General features: G+C 42.4%; 1 protein-coding gene across 2 annotated transcripts in view; it reads left to right on the top strand.

Moving 5' to 3' along the window:
• Nucleotides 1-19,698, top strand: part of ANO2 (anoctamin 2) — a 401,884-nt gene that overhangs the window by 267,675 nt on the left and 114,511 nt on the right. For both annotated transcript variants that reach the window (XM_077468552.1, XM_077468553.1), the window contains 3 exons: nucleotides 327-438; nucleotides 2,996-3,053; nucleotides 4,976-5,076. In XM_077468552.1, coding sequence (XP_077324678.1) covers nucleotides 327-438; nucleotides 2,996-3,053; nucleotides 4,976-5,076 — 271 coding nt within the window. The remainder of the gene's footprint in view (nucleotides 1-326; nucleotides 439-2,995; nucleotides 3,054-4,975; nucleotides 5,077-19,698) is intronic.

Consider the following 19,698-nt stretch of genomic DNA (forward strand, 5'->3'; position numbering starts at 1 on the left):
TCGTTCGGAAAGTCCAGGGGACCTCTGCTGCAAAGTCCGGCGGGTTGTCCGCTGGACTAAGTCTGCCGGATAGTCTGATCGTGTGTACGCGGCATTAGTTGCCATTGCAGGTTTCATTCTTTGTTTGCTTCTGTTATCCACCACCCTATTTGTCCAACTTGAGTTGCCTTGTAATGCTGGAAATGTAGGAAGCATTGGTAGTGGGTGGTGTATAGGTAAGCTAAAGTGGCATATTACTATATACTGATACTTATTTTACTCCAGTTTTGTTGCAATATATGTCCATGCTTTTCACTAATAAAAGGTTATTCCTGTGCTTTTGCCAGAGGTACCTAAAACAGAAAAAACCTTCGAAGAACGGTTGATTCTCAAGGCCTTTCTCCTGAAGTTTGTAAACTCATATGCCTCAATTTTCTATGTTGCCTTTTTCAAAGGAAGGTAAGTTATCTGTTTCAGTATTTTTTAAAGTGCAAATCCATCCAAACAGCTTAACACCCCATCTAACTTTATCTTTCCAATTGAACTATAAAGAAATGCACGTTGTCGCATCTACCCACTGGTGCCTTGTTATGTGATCACAACAGTTTTTTTTAGTAAATGTTTGCATGTTCTCCCTGTACCCATGTGGTTTCCTCCTGGTACTCCAGTTTCCTCACACACTCCAAAGTCCAAAGACATGTTGGTAAGTTTATTGGCTCCTGTCTAAATTGGCCCTAGTATGTGTATGTATGAATGTGAGTTAGGAACCTTAAATTGTAAGTTCCTGGAGGGCAAGGGCTTATATGAATGTACAATATATATGTAAAGTGCTGCATAAATTGATGCATATATTGTACATTCATATCAGCCCTTGCCCTCCAGGAACTTACAATTTAAGGTTCCTAACTCACATTCATACATACACATACTGATGGCTTTACCATTGCCATCAGTGCAGCCTGATCAATGCCAATCTGCAGCCTAGAGGGGACAGGGAGGGAGGCGGGACAAACGCCAACAGATTACTTACAGTGAGAATCTCCTATGATAAACAGTGGTCCAATGGTGGCCCAGGAGACAGGACTTCCTATTACAGAGGGCGCCAAGTAAACAGGAGATTCTCACTGTATGTAATCTGACGGCGCTCATCCCGCCCCCTCCCTGTCCCCTCAGAGGCAGATAAAATTGAAGTATTGGCTTATAACATGCACACGCTATTTGTACCCGATTTTCATGTTGAAAAAGTGAGTGTTATACGTCAATAAATACAATACTTATGTTTAATAAATTAAGCAATATCACACAATTGGAGCCTCCTTGTCTTTTTCTCATCACCATGTACCAGGCGTGGTGGAGAGGGGTACACTTATGTATTGTACAAATCACGTCTTCTGCATTTTGGAATATTCACTGAAGAATATGGACTATTTTCATTTTAATTAATCACAGAGATGTACTATATGTATGGTGTATATTTAGCAATGTATAGTATCTGTTCACAGTAATTCACTATATATTTGTTGTATATTTATCATGTATTTCAGCAATTGTTAACTCATCAAACTTATTTAGGTATATATTTAATTAGGAGTCACAGCGCCCCCTATTATCAATTTACACTCATTGCACAGTAGTAGTCTACTGCATTTAGATAGCAGATTACCAAGTAGATATTGGAGCAAGGTTTTTTTCACTATTCACAAAATAAAATGTATATATCAAATTCATAGTTATAGTTCTGAAATAGATTGAGCTCACAGAGGACAGGGGAAAGACATGGATGAGAAAAAAGCACCATTTCTAGTTCTGCATTGTCACTGGTTAACCATTAATGTGAAGTATTACAGTATAAGTGGTCCAGTGATTATATATGACCCTGCAGGGACCAGTTTTCATGGATGGAATTCATTTTCTGTTCTGTCCCCCTGCTGGTGAATGTTTCACAGAGCTTTGTACCTTTTCCACAGCAGGTTCTAAGAATATGCAGCTGTCAGTTTGAATGCTCACCATTGTTAATAAGGTTGAAAAACCCCCATTACTGTTTATGAAAATATATTGCTGCTTAATATATTTTCTTTAAATTGATTGATGAGCTATGTTACTTTGTGGTTTGAATTTTAATTTGATGCATTTTGAAGGGCTTGTGTCATCTGGCTGGTCTTCCCTACTGTCTAGTGCCCCATCAAAGAGACACATAACGCTTATTCCCAGCCTGGGCTCAACAGGCCAAAAGCTCAGCTTTTCATGGGTTTCCAAACATCACCAGCATAAGTGAAATCAAAATGACCTCTTAAAAAATATAGGCAACAAAAATAGCACCATGCACCCTCTAGTGGATTCTTCATAGGAATATATGCAAGACTCAGGCTAGTGAATTAGGTAGTTTGGTTAACTGAGGCATATCCCCAGGCTGTGACTTCTGTGAAAGACAGATCTTCACATGAGTAAGATTGCCCTTAAAGTGCAGGTAAAGCCTTTTTTATAATGCAGCCAGGCTGCATAAACGGTGCTTGCATCTTTTTTTTATTTATTTCTTAGCATACTATTGTGCTGTAGCTGGGGATTATATACCATGTGCTGGCTTAACGGCGGAGATCCGGACAACTGCTGAGCACAGGGCTGCTAAGGGAATGTGAGCGCTCTTGAATGGAGCACTGGGTAGGGGGCATTTCAGACTGATGGAGAAACCAACCGCTGCTCACTGTGTTGCACAAGGTATTCAAACTCTTGCCGCAGCACAATAGTACAGTGCAAAAAAATGCCCACATGTATAATAAGTTGATAAATAAGTAAAATTTCGAATTTGCTGGATCTGATTACTCATGTGGGACTTGCTTAATCAGGGACATAATTCTTCTTCCCCTCCTACCCCAGCTCACCTATCTTGGGTCTTTGTCAACTGGCTAGCTTTTTTAAAACACTCACAAAATCTGGTACCATAGCCTCAAAAGGCATGCTGAAGCTCAGCAGTATTTAACAGCATTTGTCTAACAACATTTTGTCCTTTTTCATCTAGGTTTGTTGGAAGACCTGGCAGCTACAACTATATTTTCAATGATTACAGAGTGGAAGAGGTAAGTTACGCAGCTAATACATATCCTGCATTTAAAGCTGAATTCCAGGCATATCTAAAATATACAATAATATTCAAATGTACTATGCTTGGTAATGTATCACCTTGTTAAAAAAGTAAGACAAACATATTTGACTCTAAAATATACAATAAGTTCCAATATTATACTGCGCTTTACACCTATAGATTAAACAGCTGCAAATACCACAATTTGCCAAACATTGTGCATGTTTATAGAAAGGTAAAAAGTGCTGAGCTATACATGTACATTATTATGCAATGACTTATTCAGAAAGTGACATATATTGATCAGACAAATGGTGTATCATACAGATGCATCCAGATTGGACCACTCACTTATGTATATAAATTATAGTCCATACGTGACATCAAAAAGAAAAATGTTCATAAATATAAAAAGCTCAAAGTGTATCAAACTTCCATATTGATAGAAGAAAGCCTTTAGATTCTAAAGATCACCACGTTGTGTAAGCCGTCACCAGTATATAGATTCAAATGCGCTTACCGGACTCAAATGTTATTAACATAGAGTCAGATGGGCATCAGGAGACTAAGCTCTCCCTGACTTTTAGGCCTCATGCACACTGGACGTTAAAATAACGTTATAAAAACGCCAACGCTTTTCAACGTATTTTAGCATTTTTCCACGTTAGCGTTTCTTTTTTTGTAAAAAAAAAAATATATAATTTTTTTTCAATGGATCAAAAATGTCCAAAAACGCTAGTGAGCCACGTTTTTGAGCCTTCATTGGCGTTAATCAGCGTTTTTTGATGTTAGAGCATTTTTACAGCTAACTCAACTCAGAACCCACTAGTTTTGGGGGTTTTTTAAAGCCAAAAAACGCCCCAGCCAAAAAATGCTGATAACAGCCTATGTGTGCATGGACACATAGGATAACATGATGGGGAGTTTATTGACTGCAGAAAAAAAAGTCTTAAGCCAAAAGCAGGTGCTGTAAAAACTTCCAAAAATGTCCAGTGTGCATGAGGCCTAAAACTGTGTAGCAGATCCACCATCTGATCCCTCATCAGTCATGGTAAACTTCTCAGTAGGTCAATTGTCATAGAAGCAAAAAGAATTGCCACAGTGTAAAACCATTTATATTTAATGTATTAAAATTTTGCACTTACATCCAACAAGAAGAAAACAGGCATGTCATCATAAAATCCAATAATCATAATAATCAAATGCAGTTGTTAGAGGAACATCAACTCGACATGTTTCGTCTGATGAGACACTATCTGGAGTATTAGATATAAATTATTAGATCATCAACAGTTACTAGCTTTTATACCTGAATTTTGGTATCAGCATCTTGCAGCACACAGACTGGGAGAGGGAGGGACAGAACCATTTGGATGTGCTGCATGCAAATGTGTTGACAAGAATTATACTGTTAGGAGGATAAAGCAGAGTGACGTTCTCATCGTTCTGCTGCTCTTTTACTGTTCAATCAGAAGGCTGTAGGTGCAGAGAGGACACCACTATGTTTTTTATATGTAAGTGGTGATCTCCACTTAGATCTCCTGTGTGAGGAGACTAGGAATGGATGGACAGAAATAGTTTCTTTGACGTGTATTTAATATGTGTACTTACCTGCTTGACTTCAGATATGAACAGTGCTCAAATCACTTTTATTAACCCCCATCAATGAAAAGAATCCTACCTTGCATGCAGATACTAAGCGACATGTTAAAAATGTAGTGAAGTGCCAAATCTGCTAGATCTGATTAGCCATCTCTGCCCACTTTTAGTAGTAAGTACTTCAAATACTTTAGATATCAGTTGGGCTTACTGATCCATCTCCAGGCAAAACTGTCTCATGCAGTCACTGAAGTTAACAAAAGCAAAGACAAGTAAAGAATATTACTCATACATTTCATGAATTGTTTTTGCTTGTAGTGTGCTCCGGGAGGATGTCTGATGGAGCTCTGCATTCAGCTGAGTATCATCATGTTGGGGAAACAACTGATACAGAACAATTTGTTCGAGATTGCAATACCGTGAGTACCCTAAAATTGTATATTAATCTTTTAGCTTGTGTATCAGAGCAGAAAATAACAGTGAGTTGTCACCCATAACAGAATATTAAGACTTAGTTAAATAGTTACATAGTAGGGGAGGTTGAAAAAAGACACAAGTCCATTAAGTACAACCTATGTGTGTGATTATATGTTAGTACTACATTGTATATCCCTGTATGTTGAGGTCGTTCAAGTGCTTATCTAACAGTTTCTTGAAACTATCAATGCCCCCCCCGATGAGACCACCGCATGTAAGGCTGGATTCACACCTATGCATTTTTTGTGCTTTTTGCATTTTTCAGATTTGCCCTACCGAACGTGTTCCATGGGAAACCATGGTAGATGGACTGTGGTGCAAATCTGCAAAATGCAAAAAGCACTAAAAACGCATAAGTGTGAATCAGGCCTAAAAGGGAATTCCACATCCTTGCTGCTCTTACTGTAAAGAACCCTCTACGCAGTTTAAGGTTAAACCTCTTTTCTTCTAATTTTAATGACTTTACTTTTAATATGTGACTTCACATATTAAAGTGGTTGTATAGTCCAGGAAAAAAACAAACCTATAAGGCAAAGGCATAATTAGCTAGTACGCACCGGATACTAACTCATTATGAAATACTTACCTTAGAATGAAGCCACCGCACCGTCTCCTGGTCACCACCGAGGAAGCTGATAATCTTCCGGGCTCGCAGCTCCGGCCACTCACAGCGCCGAAGCCGCGAACTTGGAAGAATAGCCGGCGTCACACACAGCATGCGTGCGGGAGCCCTCCATTTCGGAAAGTTCCGGCACGATACATCAGACCTTTGCCAGACTTTCACTACGCATGCATGCAAGGTGACTATCTGCTAAACCGTACAGGAGGTTTAGGAGATATTCACTTTACCTACAGGTAAGCCTTATTGTAGGCTTACCTTTAGGTAACAATGCAAAAAAGGGGCATGCAACTGCTTTAAGAAATTTTCCAATGAAAAAATGAAGAGTGAAATTAAGAGTTTTAAATTTGGGCAAAAATCAATACATTTGGGTGAAGTTTGCAATTTTGGCAAATGCATTGGACAAAAGGAAAGGTGAATTAAAGTGTATGTAATCTCTAAATCTATTTTTCAGTAGTCACATTTTTTTTTGTGAATTTGTTTCAAAGTTTCCTACTTGGAGATCCTGCCAGTAATTGCATTTGCAGGTCCAGGCTGACAGTGCTAAGCCACTGCCTTGCAATTATTAGTAGTATTTTCAGCCTGCCATGTAAAATTCTTTGCCTGATTTCTGAGCTGACTGAAGCCCAACAGCCAACTGAAGGAGCACACATGGTAGCAATTAGATTAGCGTTGTCAGTCTGGAACATGAAGTGCTGTTACTGGCAGGATCTCTAGATAAGATAACCAATTCACAAAAAATGATTTGCTTGAGAAAACCGTATACAGTGAGATAGGATGCCATACATAATGAGAAATAGAATTTTGGTACATTTAAGGGTGGTTTTAAAGGAAGCAATGGGCTTTACAGCAGGCCTTGTAGTAAAATGCAAGGTTGGTCTCACATCATCAAAAAAAGAACAATAGGCAAATAAAATAATGCACATACCTACTTTTCCCCCAGTTTTACTGCAGGGGGTGATGTTATCATCATTCCAGCGCAATCCTGGGGTTAGGGTTTGTACTTTATACCCAAAGCCAGGGTTGGGGTTTGTAATTTATATTTAATAACTTTTTCCTACAGTTTTTTTTTTTTTACATTAAAGTGGTTCTACAGCTAGAACTTTTTTGCCTTACCTGAGTCCTCACTCGATCCAGCGCTGTACCCGTCTCTAGCAGCCACTGTCACTGACCCCAGAAGAGGTTATTCAGGGCTGCTCTGTGCAATACATTGCACAGAGCAGGTAGGTATGACTTGTTTGTTAAGAAAAAATCTTAGTCTTTAACATCACCTTAAAGTAGCTACTCGCACTGATGGAGGTAGGCCTGATATATTCAGTGGCACTTGCATTTTTTATTTTATTGCATTTTTTATTACATTTTTCAAAGAAAAAGGATACAAACAGAAAACAGAGTAGATATCAAACATGTAGTACAACTTATAAGAATACGGATTGAAAAAGGTATATAACAGATGTTAAAGCCATAGCTATATCGCTACAATGCTACAAAATTCGCAAGAGCAAAATAATTCAACTGTATAGACCAGGAAGGCAGGAAAGGGGGGAGGGGAGGGGACCCAGGGGCATGCGGCATAAACAGAAACAATATTTGACATAAAACAAAATGTTGCTCTCTCTGGATCCAGTGTCAGCGGGGTCTCCAGGGCATCCAAACTGAGGAACCAGGACACCTCAGGAGGAACCCACTTAGAGGGGGGGGGGGGTAAAATGGTAAGAAAGGTAGGGAGCACCATGGAATCACAAAAAACATAGAATTTACCACTTATGTTTAAAAGTCTACTGTATTACTGAGGGAACAGTGAAACGACACCTGGGTTAAGCTTCGACTGATCCCACAAGTCCCAAGTCTTGGAAAATTTAGGAAGTTTATCATGGACTGTTGCAGTCATGTGTTCCATCCTGCGAATTTGTTCCAATATTTGTAGAACCTGTGTAAGGGTGGGGGGAGGGGGAAAACCATCTCAAAGGTATTGCCCTCTTTGTTGCCAGGAGAAAAAAGGCAGCTAACTTCTGGGCATGTCTGGAGATACTAGGGAACAGCAAGCCCAAAAGATATCAGGTTTAGAGGGAGAGTAGTTTCAAAGAGTTCTTGTAGAGTGGTTTGGATGGAGGACCAAAAAGGCTGAATCATGGGACATTCCCAGAAGATGTGGAAATGGGAGCCGATATGACTCTAGCACCTCCAGCACACTCGAGAAGCTTGAGGATCGTATCTCTGAAGGATCTCTGGGGTCCTATACCAAAAAAGTAGTATCTTATAGGTCGTCTCCCTCTGCTTTACACACCTTGAAGAACTGGAAGTGGTCTCCCAAATCGGCACTTGCATTTTTACTGTAGATTCACTTTAAATGGCTACTGAAGGCTAAAAGAGTTCCTTTAAATGTATTTTTACTTTTTTAGAATTACCTTACTATTTTTTAAATCTTTTTCTTTTAGTTACTATTTATTAACTACTTCTTTGACTAAACTATTTTTTTCCAGATGCAGATAGAGACCACCTAGAAATAAGTACAAATGGCAGCTTTGTTCATATTAAAGTCATGTCACTGATTTGAGGTGATGCCCTCGCATGGTTTTGTTGAATTGTATTCACCCCCTTTAACTGAAGTCATTGAGATAACTGGAGTATGACCAAGTCTTTGCTCTCGATCTTTAATCTCATAGCCAGCTTTGAGCTTTTAAGTAACTCTGTAGCTGTAAGTAAAGTTTCCCAAACATAGTTTGGTCATGTACTACTCTCATAAAGTTTGCTATAAGGCAGTTCCATCTGGCTTGTTAAAAATACTAGAACTGCTTAGCTGGACAGGCTGTCACTGGACAATCTTTTTTTTTTCAGCCTTTATTGAAGGTTCCATTACAAACAATACAGTTTTCCGCACGCGGTGTACTTTAAAGTAACATATCAAGTTATCCCCCGGTAGGCATAAAATCATACTGGATCACTGGACAATACTTATAAGGGACACAGCCTCAATTTTACACTTATCACCTCCCTTTTATTCCCATCCCAAGGCACCAAGCATACCATGTAAATAAAGAAATCTGTCCTTTCCAGAAGGGCCCTGGAATCCAGGGGGCAGACACAGTCACAGTTCCTTGAGTGTCCTCCACCTTTTGCTGGCACTAAGACCTTTTTTTTTGTGTCCTACCTACAATGGTGTTGGCCGCTAACTGTAATAAATTGCTCCACTCAGGCAAATACTCCAGTTTGCTCACTTCAGCTTTTCTAAGGGTTTCTAAGAGTTTCTAAGAACAACATTATCAATCATACTAACAGTAAACCTGTACCCAAACATTTCAGTAGATGCTTAGGGGTGAGTAATAGGAACCATAAGGTGCCAGACTGTAGCTGCCCTGGGTGAAAAGTCATTTTTACATTCCTGCTAAAGCCTGCAGTTGTTCCTATACAAATACTGACTTTCTGAAAGTCAATGTTTGCATAGATTTAGGCTCCAAAGAGCAGCTAAAGTATACTGGCAAATGTTCCAAGCTGAATTGCCACTTGGGTATATCAATTCAATTATATTACTCATATTAACCACTTGCTTACTGGGCACTTAAACCCCCCTCATGCCCAGACCAATTTTCAGCTTTCAGCGCTGATGCACTTTGAATGACAATTGCGCGGCCATACAACACTGTACCCAAATGAAATTTTTATCATTTTTTTCCCACAAATAGAGCTTTCTTTTGGTGGTATTTAATTACAGCTGGGAGTTTTATTTTTTGCTAAACAAACAAAAAAAGATGCAAAAAAAAAATAAAAAATCATGTTTAATAGTTTGTTATAAAATTTTGCAAACAGGTCATTTTTCTCCTTCATTGAAGTGCGCTGATGAGGCAGCACTGATAGGCTGCACTGGTGGGCACTGATAGGCTGCATTGGTGGGCACTGATAGGCATAGTTAAGGTGGCACTAATAGGCACAGATAAGGCAGCACCGATGGGCACAGATAAGGCGGCACTGATGGGTGGCACAGATGGGTGGCACGGATGGGTGGCACTAAGGGGCACTGATAGGTACCACTGATAGATGGGACTGATGGGCACTGATAGGTGGCACTGATAGGTGGCACTGATAGGTGGCTCTGATAGGTGGCACTGCTGGGCACTGATCGGCGGCACTGCTGGGCACTGGTAGATGACACTGATGGGCACAGATATGTGGCACTGGGGTGCAGCACCTTTGTTGAGGCAGATTGTGGGCACTGCTGGGTGGCACTGTGGGCACTGCTGGGTGGCACTGCTGGGTGGCACTGTGGGCACTGCTGGGTGGCACTGTGGGCACTGCTGGGTGGCACTGACAGGAGGGGACACATTTTTTATTGATGTGGCACTGGCAGGGGGCAGGTGGGCACTGGCAGGGGGCAGGTGGGCACTGGCAGGGCTGGCCGTGATCGGGACTGATGTCCCGATCATGGCCGCTGGTGATCGGCTCTTTTTTTTCTCCTCGCGCTGTCAGCGTGAGGAGGAATAATAGCCGATTACCGGCTCCGTTGTATTACATGATCGGCTGACAGCTGATCACGTGATAAGGGGTCAGGATCGACCCCTTCCTCGGATCGGTGATCAGGCGAGTCTCATAGACTCGCCGATCACAGGGCGCGCAGGCCGCTCGTGCACGGGACGACGTCAATAGACGTAGTCCCGGCAAAGGAGATCCGCGCTGTAGCCGTCATTCGGCTATAGCGCGGGTCTCAAGTGGTTAAGATTTAGCAATAATAAAAAGGACCTGCACCATTTAAGTAATCCTGAAGCAGTCTCATGTAAGTAAAGGTGAGTGGGTGTGACTGTGTGAGATGTCTTTGTCACGGGTCAAACATATTTCACATATTTCTTTGGAGGAGAGATGAGAGAAGAGAATTAAAGTGTTACTAAACCCAGGACCCTGCATTCTCTATGCCTGGTCTCTCACAGTATACAGAACATGGAAATGCAATTATTTTACTAAATATAAACTGCCTAATAACTTTTACCATCAGCAGTATATAGAAGTCTTGTGACTTATATCAGTTCCTGGTAAAGCTTGTAGGAGGCGTTTTCATACTGCACTGGCTGTCCTATCAGGATTCAGGACCCCTGACCCTCTGTCTGGACAGTGCTGATTGGCCCTGTGCTGATCACATGCACTCTCCCAAGAAAAACAAAAACTCTCTAGCAATACATACCAAAATGAGCATGTGCAGCCTGACTCCAAATGCTCTAACTTATCAGGAAATGTTCTGGAGTCAGTGGAAGAAGAGAAGGATCTGTGGATACAGGATCCAACAGCCTTTTTACACAATGCAGAGGATTAACCCCTTTGGTTCCACAGTGAGTTTAATAAGCATGCTTTACTGCATATACAAACTGATTTTATTGTTGTGGGTTTAGTAACACTTTAATGAACAAGTTGAGTTTCCCTTCAGAGAAGGGTCTTCAGGGAACCCTTGAGTATAAAATATAGGTCTGATTACATAAATAGTCCAGCCTTAGAGGGACTATAAAACACCCCCCCCTTTCTTCATCCCCGTAGCATATGGGAGAGGTGTTTTTTAGTCCACCAAGTAGAACTATACAGGGCTGACAGCACTAATTGGAGTTTTAGAGACAGCGTTGTCTGCTCACTACAAGAAGTTAGAACCTTACTGAATTTCCGGCAGATCAAGAGGCTTTTTTTGTATTTGGAGCATTTTTAGAGAGACAGAACCTGAGGATGTATGCAAGCTTTGCAGAGATGTACTGCATACGTAATTATTTTTATTTTTTTATTTTTTTATTTTTTATTTTTTTTATTTTGTCTTGACATATACTTTATATAGATTTTACTGATTCAACAGCGCCCTTGAACTTTCACACAACCAAGTAATCTTCCTTCCACAATATCTTAAATCTGCCCCTAACTTGTACTGTTTATTTATGTATGATTCAAAAGTTTCACTTCACATTGTATTTACATATTCGTGGATTAACATTCTGTACACAACACGTCGTAGATGTTTTCACAACCTTCAGATTAAAGATGAAGAAAGGGAGATTTAGCGATTAAATGAATCACAACTGGAATGTCTTTATACAATTATGACTAGCAATACAAGCATTCAAGCAAACAGAATCATCTTTATCTTACTGCACAATATTTGGTTTGCTGTTTTAAAGTGCCTTTTGACCCGAGCTATGTTAGAAATTGGAACAGAGACAGTTTTATGGGGCGTAAGGCGAAACAGGTGGCGAGGGTGACATTGCAGGATCCAGTCCGCGGTCTTGTACAGCGCCGCTCGCCTTTGGTTTGTTTATGGGGTTTTGCACAGTTGCCAGACATCAAATATACAAACTAAATCTCTGGCAGTCCTATTAGGAGTTGAAATCACTGGGCAATAATTGTGCTACTTTTGTGTGATGTCAGTTTTCGAAAGCAGCACCGTGACTCTTGCATTCCATTGTAGTTACAAAGGAACTCATTTAATAGGTTATTATATATCCACGTGGCTATCAAAAACAAATATTGCATATAAAGGAAAGGCAATGGAATACAGGCAAAGCCTTTTTCTTAGGATAGATCCTAGCATAGGGACTGACACCAGTCTGTAGTAACATTGTTGGCATTTACAAAGTAATCATAGCCATGACGCGGTTAAACTAGTGCTAAGGTTAGGCTGGGAAATACTTTTAATGCCGCGTACACGCGATCAAACAATCCGGTGGAAAAGTCCGGCGAACTCAAGTCTGCCGGACAATCCCCCCGTGTGTAGCCTCTGGCGGACTTTTTTTACCCAAAAGTGCGGCGGACTTAGAAAGTAGTTTTGCACTCTAATCTTCCCGTTGGACTCGCATTTCGGCAGACAATCCGGCCGTTGGTATGCCAGTCCGCCATACTTTTGAAGTTTCCCTGCACGGAGGGGAACCTCAACGCTGAAAAAATCGGCGTGGGGGTCCCCCCCAGGTCCACATCAGACCCTTGTCCGAGCACACTACCCGGCCAGCCAGGAAAGGGGGGGACGAGCGAGCGCCCCCCCCCCCCCTCTTGAGCCGTACCAGGCCACGTGCCCTCAACATGGGGGGTGCCTTGGGGAAGGGGGGCCGCACGCCCACCCCAAAGCACCTTGTCCCCATGTTGATGAGGACAAGGGCCTCTTCCCGACAACCCTGGCCGTTGGTTGTCGGGGTCTGCGGGCAGGGGGCTTATCGGAATCCGGGAGCCCCCTTGCTCGTCCCCCCCTTTCCTGGCCGGCCAGGTAGCGTGCTCAGACAACGGTCTGATGTGGACCTGGGGGGGACCCCCACGCCGATTTTTTCCGGCGTTGGGGTTCCCTTTAAGTCCATACCAGGTGACGGGGCCAGCGATGCTTCCTTCGCTGGCCCCGTCTACATGGAGACGCGCTCAAAATGAGCGGACTTTCCTCCGCGTGTCTGGGCGAGTCCGTTCATTTCAAAAGTACGGCGGATGGTCCGGCGGACTTAGTACGCCGTATTAGTCCGCTGAAAAAGTGCCGTGTGTGGGCAAGTAGCCCGTTCGGAAAGTCCAGCGGAAAGTCCGCGGCATAAGTGGTTCTAAACCCAAAATGTTTTTTGTTTACCTTATTACAATGATTCTCAACCAGGGTTCCGTGGAACTCTAGGGTTCCTCCATAGGTTGCTAGGGGTTCCTTCAGCATTGGGCAATTTCTGCCTCTCAGATAAGTTCCCACTCACACCATTGATCTTTATAACTATCTGTAAGGAGGTAATTCTTCCCAATGACCACAAGTGTAAGGACCATTCTTCCCACTGACCATCACACTAATGTATCATGAGTTGTAGATTGCAAATTTTTAGCAGGGGTTCCCTGAGACCCGAGAACTATTTCAAGGGTTCCTCTGTGTTGAAAAGGTTGAGAAAGGCTGCCTTATTACATTACCGGCATTATGGTAAAAAGCCTTCCAGTAGTTGTTCCCCTCACCTCCCTTCCTAAATACTTATCTGAGTTCTGTATCGATCCAATGCTGTGCTTGTCTGAAGTAGAGCTGGTCCTCTCTCTCCCCTCTCACAGGCACAGAGACAGCAGTAGCAGCTATTGACTCCTGCAGCTGTCAATAAAATTGTGTAAGCAGAGATCATGGGGTGGGGTTGAGCCACGCTATGTGTGCCTATGGATGCACACAACCTGGCTCAGAAGTGAGCCCACAGGTGCACCCCCAGTGGAAGTGGCTTACTATGGGGAGAAAAGAAGGAGCCAAGATCTTCAGCAGGGGACCCCAGATGAGAGGAGGTTTGTCACCGCATTGTGCAATACCCTTGTTATTTTAATAAAAAAAAAAAAAAGAAGCTTAAAACTACTTTGAGGTTAGGTGTGGTATAGGTTTAAGTGTATCTAAACTCAGGTACAAAACATGTAATATATATCAACTTTCCAGTTCTTAGATGTGGTGATTGCATTCGTTTTTTCAGAAAATTTTCAATTATTTTCACTTTTTAATCCATCCAGTGCTAGAGTGACAACACTTATTCACTGCACTATATCAATGGAGGAGCAGTGTTATCACTCTAGAAAAACTCTAGTTAGGACTACAGAAGACCTCCCCTCATTTCCATAACATAGGGGTGGCAGCTTTTTCTCGCTGGAGGAGAAATGACTGGGTAAATGCTTCCTCCCGCCCTGCAGCACACTGATGACATCATTTTATGCTAGGCAAAGTCAGAGGCACAAGGACAGGCATTTTAACCACTTGCCGACTGCAATATGTATATATACATTGCGGTTTGCAAGTGGTTTGACGGTATCAGCCATAACCCCGGTATTGTTTTTTTTTAGTTGGCGGCTGTTCTTTTCTTGAAAGTGATCCGAGCAGCCTTCTGCTGCTCACTGGTGTCTCTCAGGTTCCCCGTTTCTGCCACCTCACCTAAGAAACAATCAAACTGTGCTTCCAGCTGGTCACAGAGGCGATTAAAGAGTAAATCCGCTGTGATTGCCTATATGGCCTTGAAAGACCGGAGCTAAGTCATGACATCAATTCTCTTTTTATCTCGCACGGTATTTGCGCAGCAATTTTTCGAATGCTTTTTTTTGGAAAAAAAACAGTTTTGTGCTTAAAAAAAAAAAAAACACAGTAAAGTTAGCCCAATTTTTGCATAATGTAAAAGATGAAGTTACACCGAGTAAATCGATACCTAACATGTCACTCTTCAAAATTGCACAGGCTCGTGGAATGGCGCCAAACGTCGCTACTTAAAAATCCCCATAGGCGACGATTTAATTTTTTTTTACTGGTTATATGTTTTGAGTTACAGAGGAGGTCTAGGGCTAGAATTATTGCTCTCGCTCTAACGTTCGCAGCGATACCTCACATGTGTGGTTTGAACACCGTTTTCATATGTGGGCGGGACTTTTGTATGCGTTCGCTTCTGCATGCGAGCACATGGGGACAGGGGCGCTTTAAAAAAAAATTAAAAAATGTATTGTTCATTTTACTTTATTTATTTTAGTTTGACATTTTTTTCCCCAAAAATAAATTTTTTGATCACTTTTATTCTTATTACAAGGAATGTAAACATATGGCATGACAGGTCCTCTTTACAGTGAGATATGGGGTCAATAAGACCCCGCATCTCACCTCTAAGCTGGGGAGGCTGAAAAAAAAAAAAAAAAGATTCTGGATTTGATCGTATTGGCGAGTCGGTAGAAGCACCGGAGGGCGGCGGGAGGAGGGGGGGATGTCTATGGCTGGGTATTGCAGGGTATCACCGACTATGGCTGGGTATCTCAGAGTATGGCGTTGCAGAGTATTGCGTTGCAGAGCATTGCAGGATATTGGAGGGTGTTGCAGAGCATTGCAGAGTGTTGCACGGTATTGGCGGGTGTTGCAGAGCATTGCAGAGTGTTTCAGGGTATTGGTGGGTGTTGCAGAGCATTGCAGAGTGTTGCAGAGCATTGCAGAGTGTTGCAGGGTATTGGCGGGTGTTGCAGAGCATTGCAGGGTATTGCAGAGGGCTGCAGAGTGTTGCAGGGTATTGCAGAGTGTTGCAGGGTATTGCAGGGTATTGCAGAGTATTGCAGAGTAATGCAGAGTGTTGCAGAGTAATGCAGAGTGTTGCAGAGTAATGCAGAGTGTTGCAGAGTAATGCAGAGTAATGCAGAGTGTTGCAGGGTATTGCAGAGTAATGCAGAGTAATGGCAGGGTATTGCAGAGTATTGTCAGGGAATTAAGGGGTTCATTTTCGGTGAGCAGCGATGTGGGCACTGCAGATGCAGCCCACATCGCTGCTGACACCGATCTCTTCCCCCTTCTCTGTTCCGATCGGTACAGAGAGGGGGAGGGAGGAACCGGCGTCATAACATGACGCCGGTTTGTTTACAAGTGATCACTCCGTCATTTGACGGAGCGATCACGTGGTAAACGGCCGCTATGAGCGGCCGTTTACCGTGATCCGTGATGCGCCGGGTCCTATGGACCCGGCGGTCACGGATGCTCTCGAGTGCGCGCCCCAGGGGGCGCGCGAGAGCGGAGTTCTGGGAGGACGTCATATGACGGCCTCCCAGAGTTAAGAAACCGCTCTGTAGCCGTCATTCGGCTATAGGGCGGTTGTTAAGTGGTTAATTCAACTAGTCTAAGTACCTGTATTTTACATGATATCAACCTCTAGCAGTTCCCTGTACAGTGGTAGTCAGACTGGGAGAGAGAGAGAGCTCCTACTGGCAGTCAATTGAGTGTACTGCATACAGATATGCTTACCGGAAACATACTGATAGGAGGGGAGAGAAGAGTGAGCAGAGGAATGCCCTCATCTTTCTGCTGCAGCGCTTTCACTGACAAATAAGCATGCTAGGAATGGGAAATGACATTACTGTATTCCTGAGTTCTTATGCCCTGTACACGCGGTCGGATTTTCCGACGGAAAATGTTCGATGGGAGCTTTTTGTCAGAAATTCCGACTGTGTGTAGGCTCCATCGGGCATTTTCCATTGGAATTTCCATTACACAAAATTTCAGATCTGGATCTCAAATTTTTTCCGACAACAAAATCCCGATCGTGTGTACACAATTCCGACGCACAAAGTTCCACGCATGCTCGGAATCTAGCAGAGGAGCCACACTGGCTATTGAACTTAATTTTTCTCGGCTCGTTGTACCTGTTGTATGTCACCGTGTTCTTGACGTTCGCAATTTCCGACCAACTTTGTGTGACCATGTGTTTGCAAGACAAGTTTGAGCCAACATCCGTCGGAAAAAAACCCCCATGGATTTTGTTGTCGGAATGTCCGATTAATGTGCGATCGTGTGTACGGGCATTACAGTGAAAGTGGCTGTGTGACAGGATTTTATGATGGTCAAAAATGCTAATCCTTTGGCAGGTAAAACTATTTCCATATATGTATTGTGCTGTTTGCCTGAAGTTCAGCTCTAACTTGTACACCGACCAACATGAAGTGGGCATGCGCTATGGAGAGTAGGCAACTGCAGCAGGGCGGGACCGCCCCAGACATCTAAGTATTGTGCTTGAAGTTCAGCTCTAACTTGTACAATAGCTGGTAGAGTAGATTCCTGTAATGTAATACAGTGGGGAAAATAACTATTTGATCCCCTGCAGATTTTGTAAGTTTGCCCACTTAGGCCGCTTTCACAGCGGGAGCGGCGGTAAAGTGCCGCTATTTTTAGCGGCGCTTTACCGTCGTTTTAGCGGCGGTGTGCGGGCGCTAGTGGGGTGGTTTTAACCCCCGCTAGCGGCCGAAAAGGGGTTAAACCCGCAAGCAAAGCGCCGCTGCAGCGGTATTGGCGGTATTGCCGCGGTGTCCCATTGATTTCAATGGGTAGGAGCGGTTTAGGAGCGGTGAATACACCGCTCCTTCACCGCTGCAAAGATGCGGCTGGCAGGACTTTTTTCACCGTCCTGCCAGTGCATCACTCCAGTGTGAAAGCCCTCCGGCTTTCACACTGGAGTTAAAGGGGCAGGTTTTTTTCAGGCGTTACACAGGCGCTATTTTTAGCGCTGTAACGCCTGAATACCGCCCCAGTGTGAAAGCAGCCTTACAGAGAAATTGAGGGTTTATATTTTTATTGTGGTGTATTTTAAATAATAGAGACAGAATATAAACCAAAAATCCAGAAAAAAACACATGATATAAAGGTTATAAATCGATTTGCAGTTCAGTATATAAAATAAGTATTTGATCCCCAAGCAAAACATGACTTAGTATTTTTTAGAAGAAAAAGAAAACGTTGGGACTTTAAATGAGGCGGTGACCGGGTAGGGTCAATTGCCTCCATCCCTTTCTAATTGAAACAAATAAGAGAACTGTGGGTTGGGACTTTAAATTAAGCAGGCAGGTGTAAAACATTAAAATTTATTGGAAATCAGTGATAAGTTACATGAGGGTAATCATGAGTACACCAAGAAAACCAATATATTTCATTCAGTGAGTAAACATACAGCAATGACAATTAACCACTAATAACATATTACAGGTGATCATTAAGTAGGTAAAACATATATTTGGCATATAATAGATCTGTGCATTTTGTGGATTCATCCACTCTTCAAGAGCATGCGTGTGGAAAACTGTAGTATAATAGTAACAAGAATATCTGTAAGGTCTGACCCTGTCACGGAAGAAGAATAAAATAAGGTAATTAAAGATAATCTTCCCTAGGATAAACCCCTCAAAACCACTCTCAAGAGTACTTACATTGTCTGTAGCTATGCAGTAGCAATGTGCCAACATGAGTCAGAAAACCCCTAGGGGTATCACTGGTGGGAGCTGAGATGGTTATGGCAGACCAGGACTCAACAGAGATGGTTTCCAAAGAAGGAAATTCCAAAAGATAATGGTCAAAAAAGACAATGAGTGCTGGGAACAAAAGTGAGATTGTAAAATAGATTGAAAACTCATATTATATGGTACAAGGGGTCATATGTCCTAAACTTGGTAAAGGATAGGGTAATGAGATGCTAATGAGTGTATAGGTAAGGTTAGGTTAGTGAGAGTAGAAAGTAAAGATGAAGAGGTGAGATACATAGAAAATTGAGACTATTAAGAAACCATAATAACCAAAGAAATTGAAAGTGCAGCATAACTCATTGGTGAAAAAGAGAACTCAGATTTACCTAACAAGCACTTCAATTCTGAGTGATCCACAAGGTGTGCAGGTAAAAAGCTGGAACCACCATGTGAGTCAAACCGCCCCAGAATAGCTTATAAGGGCTAGTCTGCCACACCCACCAACATCACGTGGGCATGCACTATGGAGAGTAGGCAAATGCAGCAGGACGGGATGCCCCCCCCCCCAGACATCTAAGTATTGTGCTATTTGCCTGAAGTTCAGCTCTAACTTGTACAATAGCTGGTAGAGTAGGTTCCTGTAATGTAATACAGTGGGGAAAATAAATATTTGATCCCCTGCAGATTTTGCAAGTTTGCCCACTTACAGAGAAATTAAGGGTCTATAATTTTTATTGTGGTGTATTTTAAATGATAGAGACAGAATATCACCCACAAATCCAGAAAAAACATGATACAAAGGTTAGAAATTGATTTGCAGTTCAGTAAATAAAATAAGTATTTGATCCCCAAGCAAAACATGACTTGGTACTTGGTGGAGAAATCCTTGTAGGCAAGCACAGAGGAAAGGTATTTCTTTTAGTTGGTTACCAGATTTGCACACAGCTCAGGAGGATTTTGGTTCTCTCTTCTTTGCAAATCTTCTCTAAATCCTTGAGGTTTCTTGACTGTCGCTTGACAACTCAAAGTTTCAGCTCCCTCCATACATTTTCTATAGGATTAAGGTCTGGAGACTGGCTAGGATACTTCATGACCTAAATGTGCTTTTTCTTGAGCCACTCCTTTCTTGCCTTGGCAGTAAGTTTTGAGTCATTGTCATGCTGGAAGACCCATCCACGACCCATCGTCAGTGTTCTGACTGATTGAAGAAGGCTCTCATCCAAGATTTTACAATACTTGCCAAAGAGTTCAATTTTGGTCTCCTCTGACC

This window comes from Lithobates pipiens, unplaced genomic scaffold, assembly GCF_037356315.1.
Source record: "Lithobates pipiens isolate NorthernLeopardFrog02 unplaced genomic scaffold, aLitPip1_a1.2 Scaffold_8, whole genome shotgun sequence".
Classification (NCBI taxonomy): Eukaryota; Metazoa; Chordata; class Amphibia; order Anura; family Ranidae; genus Lithobates; species Lithobates pipiens.